Here is a 12799-nt window from a genome sequence, read left to right on the forward strand (position 1 = left end):
AGAGATTTATAGTGTAAAATACGAAAATTTTTAATGGGAAAAATTACGGGGGTCCATGTCCGTGGTGCAATTGGTAAGAGCGTTTGGCTCTTGAGAGGAGTGATCCACGCCCGACTCGAATATCACAGTTGTGAGTTCGAGTACCGCAATCAGTGCAAATGATTTAAGCGTCTGAAGGGACATATTTCTTATATAAATTGTATACTGAATAATGCAATGTACAGAATGACAATAAAAGCCCGGTATATCAAAAAAAAATATTATTATTATTATTATTAATGGAAAATCCGTAGGCAAAAGCTTTAGTGATGCAATGGCAGGAAAATTTGTTTAAAAATTTTGAAAGTCAAACCAATATTTTTTTAATGTGAAAGTAATTAGTATTTTATGAAATTACATTTTTATTTGCAATTTTTTTTTAAAGAAAAAACATTTTTGGTTTGCCCTGTCTTAAGATGCCCCTACGTATATCCTGTTGGATAACAAAACGACCCAATGCAGTATAACTTTTGAGAAATAAAAGCTTAGCGCGATTTTCTAACCTAAAATACCCATGAAGCATGTTTTGATCTAATTCACATTGAAAGCTACCTAATTAAGATATCGCAGATCGATTTGGTGATCAATCTGGTAAGATTTGTCAAATCAGAATTTGTCACGTTAAATTGTTCGTCTGAGGATGACAAACAGTAGAGTGTTATCTAGTGCTTCAAGTGAAGCGCAGAACTAAATTGATAAAGCTACAAAAATGAAGAGGAGCGAGAATGTGAGAGGGAGAGGGCAAAAAGTAGAAAGAGAGAAAAAAAGCTAAAATTCCATGGTCACAAAAGTACGGAACGCTGTCGTTTTGCTGGTGTATATTCCTCAATGTTCCCAACCAAATGTATGTGGAACAGAAGAGGGTTTCACAGAGTTTTCTGTCGGTTGTGCTGTTATATTCATCTCTCCGGCAATCGTTTTTTGCTATAGGTATATATAACCAGCTATATAGTTCATACATTCATAGACAGACACTACCCACAGTATTTGACTCAGTGCTACCTCAGCCACTTGGTATTTTTCAGTTGAAATACTGTGCGTAATGCTATATGTAGGGGACTGTATGGGTTGAATACCACAAACTCAGCAGAGTAGAGCGCAAATGAGCGAAAGAGCCTTCTAAAAACACTGAACTGAGGTTCGTGGATAACGAACGAATTTACCCGAATGCCATGCGAATGAGATTTTCGTCGACTTTTGCTTTACAAAGAGAATAAACCACTCGAAGGTAGTGTTTGAGCACCAGGAAAATTGATCCATGACACTATTTTGAAAATTTTGGATGGTTGGAACGTTAGGAATAAGTCAACGTACCATAGGATTCTAGGTTCTTTTTCTTACATTAAGATTTTAAAATTTTGGTATAGCAAAAAAATATTTTAAGTCAAGCAATGGAAAATTTATGTATATCTCTTCGGGTACATATGTACTGGTTCAGAATTTATTTGTAGATGTGAAAAAGTTTTTTTTTTCTAAAAAATATTCAGGTTGAAAATCAAATTAAGAGGGGATTTTCATAGGGGGTTTAGAGATAGAGAAAAAAATGTTGTAAGAGGTTTCCAATAGGATTCATCGCGAAACGGATAACCTCAAATTTGAATTTTGAATTATTGAATCGTTTCAATAAGTAAAGTACAGTGAAACTTCTCTCACTCTTGGTATATCGGAGCAAAAAGGCGCAGATCGAGCGGTGTGTCTGTTTAGCCTCTATCTAGAGAGTGCACATATACTATACATTGGTATAGCGAGAGAGCAATATAAATGATAGAGTCAGGCAAAAATATCTATATGGACTGTGTATATATGGTGCTGACTGTATCTATGTAGCGAAGCATTCGTCGAGGCTAAATGTAGAGTGCGCTGCTTGTAGTTGAAATGCTCGATGAACACAAACTCAACTCGGTATGGTAGACAACAGCGGCTATACGTCGGGTCGGAAAGCAATGGAGAATCAGTAAGACCTGTGCATTACATGCCATAGGTTGAGTTGAGAGAACGATGATACTTCTACGTGACTCGTACTAAAGCTGTGCATGTTCACCGATTTCATCAAAATTGAAGTTTTACGGAAATATTGAAGGAAGACATTGTAGTATATCAACACTAGATTCTTCAATAATTGATATAAACATAGAAAAAAATTGTGACATCCAATATAATTGGGAGAAAAAAATCAATTTTGATTTTCAACCCTCAACAAAAAGAAAACCATCCCAATCCCAAAGCTTGAGAATTTGGTCAGAATAATGGTTTCAAATGATACTACTCAAATGTGTGCCAGTTTTTTAGTGAGTGTTATTAACTGACAAGAAATTGCAGGTGATTTATTTTGATCAAAAGAATAGTTTTTTATTTTAAACACCCTGAAGACGCATCAGAACACTCGATGGTTTGAAAACATTGCAACGAAGTATTGAAGGAACAACAATTACAAATAGTTGAAGTTTTTTAGTTCTGTTGTTATTCTTTTTTTTTTGCTCGAGAGATTAGAAAGAGAGTGAATTAAAATAAATAAAAACAAGTGAAGAAGACGTAAAGCAAAACAAAACGAAAATGACTGCACAAGCAGAGACTATACTCTTATTAAATGCAATAGACAGCGTCCAAAATTAATGTGGACAGACATACAGGTGAGTTTTGATTTGTGGTGCCTTGGCTAGGGGGAGGGTATATTTTAAAATTTCACGTGCTCTGCGTGCCCCGAAGGACCGACCGACTGGTTAGGAAGACGCAAAACTTTTGACATCGCGCTCTTTTTGACAGTTCGCGGATAGCAAGAACTGCTATAGAGTGGTCGACGGAGTGTGTATAGTGTGTAAAATTAATTACACCGCACTTGTTTACAAAGAGTGAGCAGCGGCGTGGATTTTACTTGTCTGTTTGTCTCTTATTTCTTGCGAGAGAATTTATCAACATTATCACGTCTCTCAAATCATTTGCTACCGTACACACTAAGAATTGTCACAACAATAAAAATAAGAGAAAAAAAACAACAATGCTCCTAAACTTGCCAATTCGGAATCATTGCAATTTCATGGAAAAAATTCGGTTATCGGTTATTTGAGATTTTTTCTTTTTATTTTTTATAAGGATATGGAATTGTCCTTTCGGATTAATACCGCGACTTACGGGGATTTTTAAGCATAAACCAACATTGGTAGATGTTTACAAAAAAAAATTAGGAGTACCCCATCAAAGTTGAGTGACTGAAAGCTTTCTTATTGCATGCTCCAACATAGCAAATTGCCACTTAATCATTTCACTCAATATGTTATGTATTGATTTGGGTGACAAAAGGCTCAACTGTCAAAGTCATGTCTAATATAGATGATGAATCTCGGAGCAGTCTGCGAATACTTGCGGATGTGGTGGTTAAATAGTTTTCTTGATTACTTCTCTTGCTAATCGAACATTATAAAAATACTCATCGCGGCAATTATCATGTTAGTCGAGTCTCGACATGCGACAGACTCACATTTATTGATTTGGTGGAGTAATTTTTAATTAGGCCCTTTTTGAATTATTTAATGTGTTAGCATAGGGACCTTCTCTTGTTGTTCTCACATTGCTTACGGATCTATTCTCTAGAAAAATATATTAATGTTTTTTTTTCTCTCGTGTTGTTTTTTTTTTAAATATTTCTTCTAACTTGTCTGAGGAGAGAACTGAAGAAAAAAAAATTATAAATAAAAAATTGATCTCTCGACTAAAAATCCCCTCCATGGTAGCGACTGTGAGAGCTCAGAGAGTTGTGTGGTGTTGTGTGAGAAAGATTCGTCGGTCGAATGGAATATTTTCGAAGCCAACAAGCGATTGTATGGTACAAAACTCCGTGTCTTTTGTACATTTTATTTCACAAACGAATGAACGTACTGAAGAAACGAGCCAACATACTGAAGAGGCTATGTACAAAAATGAAATAGTCTTATGTGCACATAGCGGTCATGGAAAGTCCAGCAAGTTTTATTTTTCCAATGAGACTCGCGACTGAATACTAGAGGGTTGTATATGTATTGGTGTATGTGGTGTGCATACATAGGTAGATCGTCATTTTTGTACCCGTGGATTCCATATGTATTGCCACTGATCAGATTTCCAATATGAAGCATCTATATGGCAACCCTACGCCATTCTATAATGCTATGTGCACATAGGGTACGAGGAATTCAATATGCAGCTGTACATTATGTATTTTTGGCTATATGCCACATAGAAGCCCTATGTACTGAGGCTATGTACCCCGGGAAAGAGCAAGAATGGATAGAGATGGCATACTGGCGGTCGATGCATGCGCGAACGGAATGGAACATAGGCGCCAATTTCTATTTGTTACAGTCTGTTGTTGCTTAGAGTGGGGGGTTGTGCTTTCGAAGCTCTCTTTCATTCCTTCTCTTTCGCACATCCATCCGGAGCTTCGGATCCTATAACTTCATAATGCTATATATCTGTACAGAGGGTAGATGTTGAGAAAATTATTTGAAGAGCTTTTCCACCATTCCAATATCGCTGTCTCTGTTGCACTACCACAAAAGCTCCATTGAGCCCGATGCCATGAGTGGAGTATTCTCCCCATAAGCTCCCCATATATACATGCTGTGTGGCATTCTCACCCAATGTATCCACATAACGTTACTATGGTGACAGAGTACATTTGTGGGCGTATCCAATACTTGGATTGTACATAGATGGCATCATTTATATATTGTATCCATTAGAATTTCATACAATTAGATTGCTGGAATGGTAAATTTTCTATTAAAGCATCATTGTCCTCTGAATGATTTGGACCCGGCCCAGGCATGTTGGATTTTTAATTATTTCATATATGAAAGTTTGAGGCTAATCTTTTTTTTTCTGTACATTTCCAAACTCCATCATTTGTTAACCAAAAAGGATCTTTTGGGGATATTCGACATAAATTTGATATTTTTAACAGAAAGCTTTAAGAGAAATAATACGGGGATTTTCAGTATAGATCCGGAAGAGATCTTTCTCACTCTGGACATTATCGAGAACTGAAAGGCATGTCGAAATTTCCGTATAAATAAGGTGTCACTTGAATTTTCCTTCAGTCATCCGTATTCTCTCTTTCATTTTATGTACCACCCGGGCATACATATGGGGGTCTAACCACATCTCTTTCTTACTAAATACACTGTATTTCGTTATCGAAACTTGAAACTTATGTAAGTTGAGTGGTGTATGCCTTGATGGAGCAAAATACCTAGCATTACATTATATTTGAGGTCTATATATGGTGGGATATTTTGGCGTATATGCCAGAAGAGATGAATACGGTATCGTGAAGGGTATAGTAGTGGGTATATTTGCAATATTTTTCCAGAATGGCACAACATATGATGACGATGCTGTTAGGTGATAAAAGTATATAAAAGGAGAGAAGGCAGTCACAGGACAGAGAAAATGTACTATTGTAGACCCCCATAGCATATGTGAGAGAATGTATAAGCCTTATTCGGGGGGGGGGGGAGGGTTGCACACCAGAAAATATACGCATTCCCTCTCGGTACAAAATTTTGGAGGAGAATTTCTGGTGGTTGTCGCTTGGAGAGATGAATATACGAACACATGAGAATGATTATATATTTTGCAAAAAGAGAGTTTATGGGCACGCTAAAAAGCACATCAAAGACAGACACTGTACAGTTGGTCTTGGGCAGAGAGAGAGGGTAGACAAGGAAGCACGAGCGGACTGCCGATATGCTTTAAAACTTGAAAGCGGCACGTGATTTCCTTATTTCCAGCCAATGTCCATCTCGTGGCCAAAACATTTCTCGTGCGCTCATTCGTGGCGGAACCGTCATATCGTCTGCGCCTCGACGAGACGGTCCTCAGGAAAACAGGAGCACTTTTCATCCCCGAAACAAATCCCCTAAGGCTCTATCTGGGTACCTGATTCATAAAGCCTGCTTCATGAAGCCCAATACAATATAACCTCTTGATGCACCTGATTTTTATTGTACAAAAAAAAAACAAACCATACAAACGATCGATAATGCATTTGATCAGTAAGATGCGTGGGCGCCGTGGGCGCATCACTTAACCCAAAATACTCGTCACTTTCGGTTGCAGAACCAAAAATTTATTTATACAAGGAAGGTTTTTCTGCGTTATTCCTGAGAAGACATTGCCTTGCGTTGCACTCAAATATAGAATGATATTTGTTTTAATTTTGGGCCATCTTCCCCTTCTCGATGCATTCCAGTCAGATTTAATTTTGGTTAATAGTAAAACATGTGTTTTCATCGGCAATTTTTGCCATATTTATTATTCTAACAGTAGCGAGATTTGGTAGAATACCCATGATCGTCGCAATGATCCGATGTCGCGCCGAAAGTCAGTGCCAAAGTCTTTTGCGCATCTTAGATGGTTTTTTTTACTGAGTTGAAATTCTTTAAAAATAGTACAATTTCTCGGGAAGATTTTATGGATTTCGGTGAGTTTTGCTCATGATGATCATATTGAGAGTTCCAAGATGATTTTTGCATGATCATTTATAGAAATATCAGTTGAGATTAGCATTCTTCATCTGAAGCAATGTTTCATGAATTGCTTTTTTTGTTCATCTTTCTCGAGGGAACAGAAATAATGTGTCCTTCTTGGTGGCAATGCTATTTGCGTCTGAGAGATTGAGTCTGGGGCGGCTGCATTGGACTGGATAATATTGAGGAGGGAGACAAAGAAGGAACTTGCCGAGTGACTCACGCCGACTGAAACTTGGAATTGAACTGAAACGAACAGTTTAATACTGACATACTGCATAGTAACGACCATGTAATTCATTTCCCCTTCACACAAATTCTTATGTACCTAGGCGATATGTGTACAGACTCGCAATGTATAAGGCATACATGAAATAATATTCGTAAAAGAGACCAGTCGTCTTTCGTACAAAACAGTATATTTCGTGCTACGTCATCCTTGAGGGCGCACATTGATGAATATTGTTTTATGTACATGTGCATACATAAGACATTATACGTGGTGCTATATGGCGTGTATGTAGACATTTCGAAATAGAAACTTTCACAACAATCGACGTCCAAATTGTTAGATATGTCGACGTCGTCGTCGCCAGATCAACGTCGTCGTTTTGGGGTTTACCATGAGAACAGACCCATAACGACTGGAGAGATTCCTCCTTCTTGTTTTTTTATTCCCATCTATATTGTCCCTCTCCCATGTTCCGGAGGGAGACTCCTAAAGGCATGGGGTGACGAAGGAAGCCCGAATGGTAGGGAGAAATAAGAGAGAGAATGGAAAGGAAGAGTAAATGGAAAAAGCAATGTGACATTTTTTTTTAACCAGGGTCTCTCCCTTCTTTGCCGGGCTAGCATGAGGAAAAGCCAGACCGGAGGGTAGAGTTGTAGGTAGGGTAGAAGTATTTCATACACCCCCCTAGACAATTGAGAAGCGACGTCGCGAGGAAAGATGGTATGCTTTTGGGACAGTGAAGCAAAAAATGCGAGAAAACTTCGTCCCTTGAAGACGACGAGTATATGTCTGAAAATAGAGTTGCATTGGGTTATAAGGAAATGTTGGGTAGAAACTGTAGATCCGATCCGGCGCGTTGTCGTCAATACACTGAATGGCTTGGGAAAATTCATTGGGGGGAAAAGTGTGTGTGCGCCAGTAGTGCGAGAATGCTTTTGGGTTTTCTCTGATGAAATAATGGTTAGCCGCTGTTGCTCTGGGTATGTCCACGAGAATAAGGAACGCGTGAGTGTATGCGATTTGGCGGCGGCGGCGCTCGATGAGATGCAAAGAGTATTTTATTGCGCGCGGGTGTCAGGAGGAGAATGAAGCAACGACATCAGAAAGCATTTGTACCTTGGTGTAGTTGGATGGGTGGCTTGGGAGAGAGAAAGTATGCGAACGTATTAAATGCGATGACCTTCCAATTCTCTCACACAACATCTATACTTTCTAAGAATTTCTATAGCATCAAAAAAGGGGGTGGCACGATAGTAGATACCAGCTGATTTCTACTAGCTTCGAGCCTGAGATTAGGTGAAATAACCAATTTTGCTAAAAGCTTTTCTTCCTAAACTCTCCAATGGTACTTTTAAATTGGATGAATTACGCTGTGCTTTCAATTGAGTGAAAATATAGTCTTCTCACTTCTCAACGCCCATAATGACAGTATTAAATCGATATATAGTTATTCCAGAATTTATGCTATTTACACATAGGTACCAAAAATTGTGCACTGTCCTATTTACATTGGCTATTTCGATGCAAAGTTCGAAATTTTTCCATACATGGAAATTTTTCTTTGAAAATTTCAACGAAAGATTCGAAATTTTCATGAAAATAATCAAAATGATTAGAATGACAGTCAGTTACGATATTTGACATCTCAACTTATTGCTATCCTAACATTTGACCTACTGTGTTATAAAACTGCTGTATCGCTTATTCGATCTCATGATGCAGTCGGTTTTTGGCGGTGAGATCCCTGCCTCTTTGTGAATCAATTGTGAAATGAAGGGGACATTTCATATTTGATTAAATCGTTACACCAAAGACTGTCTAAGATAGATTTAGCAGATTCATTTAATACTCAATATGATATTGTAATACAGATTTCTGGTTATCCAGTTACTCTTCGTCCGGGCAACGTTAAATAATCTTGGCGTCAATTGCATTTTAAAAATTTCGTTGACATTATTGTTCAAGTGTCGGAGGTTTTTGTTAAAGCAAACGTGCTCTAATCTACTGTTATTCTTCTTTAATTTCACAAAACCTTTTTCGGTTCTTTTAGTTTTTATTCGCTACTGTACGTATCGGGAACATGTTGTCCCCTTAATTAGGTTCAGAACGTTTTGAACACATTTGGTTTATTCTAATGTAAGTTTCTTTTGTAAATGTCAAAATTCTTTTTCAAAAAGTGTAATCAAAATTGCTCAAAACGTTTTGTAGACTTAATAAAGGGGACATAGTATTCCAGAAATGTAGTAGCGAATGAAAATTGAAAAAAGCGAAAAATGTCTATCCGTTCTCACAATTCAAACTAAAGGCAGAATCACATTGACAATAAAATGCTCGCCGTAGCCTCACCGTATTTCGTTAATTTACGTATTTTCATTGCAATTTTTACGCAAATTTTCCATTACCGTATTACCTTATCTCATACTCTGTGGGACTAGGTGAAAATTATATAAGAAAATTGAAGAAATAAAACAAAAATTCGATAAACGGTGAGCAAAAAAAAACTGTAAGAGAAATTAATCGTACTGTTTTTTTTTTGCTCACTGTTTATCGCCTTTTTGGTTTTATTTCTTCACTTTTCTTATATTATTTTCACCTAGTGCCACCGAGTATGAGATAAGGTAATACGGTAATCGAGAATTTGAGTAAGAATTGCAATGAAAATGCGTAAATTAACGAAATACGGTGAGACTACGGCGAGCATTTTATTGTCAATGTGATTCTGCCCTAATTTTGACGGAAACATCACACATTATGATCTTAATTGCATTCCCATCAGTTTATCGTCCGTAACGCAACTCATCAATATTTCCACCATTTCGACAGGGTTTTCTATTCATTTCACTACTAATGGCATTCTCTCCTGAAGTATACACTTAAGTGTTAATCTCTCTGAAAGCATTGAATCGAGGAAGCTTTCACGTTATCACTGCATGGAATTCTTTACTTTGTCCACTGTAGTGATAATTTTAGAGAAGGTCTCTTACTCCAAGTGTTTTTAGACTCAAAAGAATGCCCATGAATGATTCTTTTGAAGGGATCTTTAGTGAACCTTTGAGAAACTAGATGTTTTGGAAACGAAATTTATAAGACTAGGGTTTCTCTCAGTCCCATGCTTGGTGGCATAAATACCGTGAAGCTCACTTAATGCGATTGGATATAAAAAAAAGGATTTGAACTCAGGACACTAGTATCATAGAGCGCGAACTCTCTAATGACCCTACAAACTAGAGAAATTTATGTCCATATTGAAGAATTTTTCCTACCCTAGACAACCGTAGGGAATTTTCTTCAATATGGACATAAATTTCTCCAGTGTGTAGAGACCATAAGACTTAACGTGTTCTTAAACGTAACTTTAAACTATTTCAAATAAATATTTCAAATGAATATTTATTATAATGATATTGCTAGTACGGCATTTCGTCGGTTGGATCAGCAACTGTGCTAACTGTATTTGCTTTGTATCTGCACTCGTAACAAACGAAATATTGTTGCCTGGCGTTTGTAACGTTTGCAAATTCAAGGCAAATGCAGTTAGTACAGTTGTTGATCCAACCGACGATTCATAAAGCAACTAATCCTAATACGGTAGTCAGTCCTACTACAGAAAAATTTGTAGTGACCTAAAAACAATTCGAACCCGGACCGCTTCAATTGCAATGCAAGCGCTCAACCACTTGATCCATTGTGTGTTCCATCAAAGAAATATCGACAATCTTTATTAAATTATATATTAGACTATACCAAAACAGCAATAATGGTACGAAGGTTTACTAAAATATTCGATCCTTATATGTATTTTTGTCTGCCATGACAATCAGATTTTACTGGTTCATATATTTGTGGTCGGTTTAAAATCCAGTTGTAGACTAAATTTAAATAGTATAACTTTTAAATGTCCCAAATAACAATAACCAAACTGAAATTGTGGTGCTCATTTACAAAATTGCAATTTAATCCTTAATTAAAAAATGAATAACATGGCGCTGTGAACCGTTAAATGGTCAAATTTGTTATTTGTTATAGATATTCTTTTCAGTTAATATAGTTTTTGGTGAATAGCCCTATTAGGAGATTTAACATTCATTGGTCCTTTTATTGATTGTTTATGGACAAAAATACATTGTTAATGAAATGGATGCTCCTTTTATTGAAATATAGGGATATGATGCATCCTGATAAAAAAAAAATGTAGTGCAGTATGGATTTTATTCTATTAGGTATATGCCTTTTTCCTCTCTCATGGTTTATTGTATTTTCCACATTATATTTTCCACTAATACAATCGAAATTGTACAGAGGAACACCACGTCATGAATGACGCATTGAGAGTGGAATGGGGAACGGACCACCCCCGCCTTGATTAAAATTTAAAACATTAACTTGACGATGGCAAAGAGTGGCGGAGAGAGAATTGTGCGAGAGTCAGTGTTCCCAGGGCGAAGTATAGAATGGAATGAAAGAGGGAATGTGAAAAACCCATACACTCGCGCTACAATAGAATGAAAATCGGGTACGGTGGGTGGTGATGATGAGTAAGGGATGATGACGAGGCGAGGAGGGTGATGACGCGGAGTATGGGTCCTGGGTACGGGGTTTGTTCATGGCTCTGTAGCCAGGAAGGGTGGCTGAGTTGATGGAATATTCTGTGTGCGGATGAGAGGGAGAGGACACCATCAGTTAGTTGGGGTGGTTGGGTAAATGTGGTTTGCAATCAACTCTCACGTACTGTAGATTCTATACATACGGTCCTAGGCTACAGATATACCATAATGCTAATGGTATCATGAGTGCAAGTAGAACAGATATATTTCCAGGGGAAAAGAGATAATGGGGATACATAGGGATACCCAATTGGACAAAGTGAGATAGACTACCGTCAACTTTTTCACTTTTGGGGGGATGATATAGAAAATTCTGCCAATGACGAGAGAGTATTTTCAAGTTGCCCCCCGTGACAGGGTGGAAAAAAAAGCTCTAAAGCGGGGGTGGCGCCCCACACGAATCTCTCCTCTCGTTTTATTAACGATTTTGAGCTTTTTCCACGAATTTCCTATCTATCGGATGCGCAAAAAAAAATCATCCTCAGCTTTCTCAATGTAGGGTAGATCGCGCAAACTTTTGCGCTTTCTCTACCCCGTTTTTTTCCCACGTTTCTTTTTCATAGATATACCACTTTTTTTTCTTTTGCTGTTGATCCCTCATCCCAAAGTTATCATGCCCCCTTCCTTCCCTCAGTAGCACCGTCAGTGTCGACAGTGTTAATGAAATTGTGCGGTAGCATTCAACCGTAGTGGGTGGTTTTTGGGGGGGTGTGCAACACGAAGGAGAAGGAATCACTGATGAAAGAGACGGATGCGTATCCTGACCCGAAGGCACAGTGCATCATCGATGGGGTGCATCGTTGAATATTTTGACTTTGATATTGGGGCTATGAATTTTATATTTCCACATTTTATATCTACACATGATGTATTCGATCGTATAGCAAAATCAGTGACCTTGACGTTGATTTACAATTCACTTTTATTTTTATTTTCTACATGCATATCTACACTAAACGTAGTTTTTTTTTCGGGAGCACCACTGTGAGATTTATCGGCAGCTTGTTGAATGTTTAGTTCAAGGGGTACTATCCAAAGACCTTTGTGTCATAATTCTCGTCACACCGCAAACGCAACTGTTGGGGTGTCATTTGGAACGTTTTTTTTTATTATTATTGCATATCGACTGTTCTCAATGTGTCACTTGACTATTTTTCCGTAGATACTTAAACAACAACAAAAAATTCTGGAGAAAGCCATAGTTGATGAATGTCGGGATACCAATGAATTTTCTCTATACTTTCTAATATTTTCACAGGGTGAACAATGCAAACCAATATCACCAAATATTTTCTTTTCGTCCATTCAATAAAACAAGTACACTAGTAGATTATTCTCTCTATTTAGAAAAAAATTATTATTAATTTGAAAAATTGCAAAATAATTTCCCATTAACAAATTCATTTAACAATTTTTAAAAC

General features: G+C 37.4%; 1 protein-coding gene and 1 long non-coding RNA gene across 3 annotated transcripts in view; both read left to right on the plus strand.

The window, feature by feature from the left end:
* The window catches only part of LOC129808172 (SKI/DACH domain-containing protein 1), a 69121-nt gene that overhangs the window by 16126 nt on the left and 40196 nt on the right, over positions 1 to 12799 (plus strand). The window contains exons 1-2 of one of the 2 annotated variants that reach the window (XM_055857937.1): positions 1974 to 2358; positions 2530 to 2669. The exons of the other annotated variant lie outside the window; for it this stretch is intronic. Coding sequence (XP_055713912.1) covers positions 2652 to 2669 — 18 coding nt within the window. The 5' untranslated portion in view covers positions 1974 to 2358; positions 2530 to 2651. Of the gene's footprint in view, positions 1 to 1973; positions 2359 to 2529; positions 2670 to 12799 lie in introns of those variants that run through there. 2 annotated transcript variants of the gene reach the window in all.
* On the plus strand, positions 2677 to 6982 carry LOC129808190 (uncharacterized). Its single transcript, XR_008752352.1, has 3 exons — positions 2677 to 2888; positions 6340 to 6496; positions 6561 to 6982. It is a non-coding gene; the product is annotated as an uncharacterized LOC129808190 (long non-coding RNA).

Source organism: Phlebotomus papatasi, chromosome 3 (genome assembly GCF_024763615.1).
Source record: "Phlebotomus papatasi isolate M1 chromosome 3, Ppap_2.1, whole genome shotgun sequence".
Taxonomy (NCBI): Eukaryota; Metazoa; Arthropoda; class Insecta; order Diptera; family Psychodidae; genus Phlebotomus; species Phlebotomus papatasi.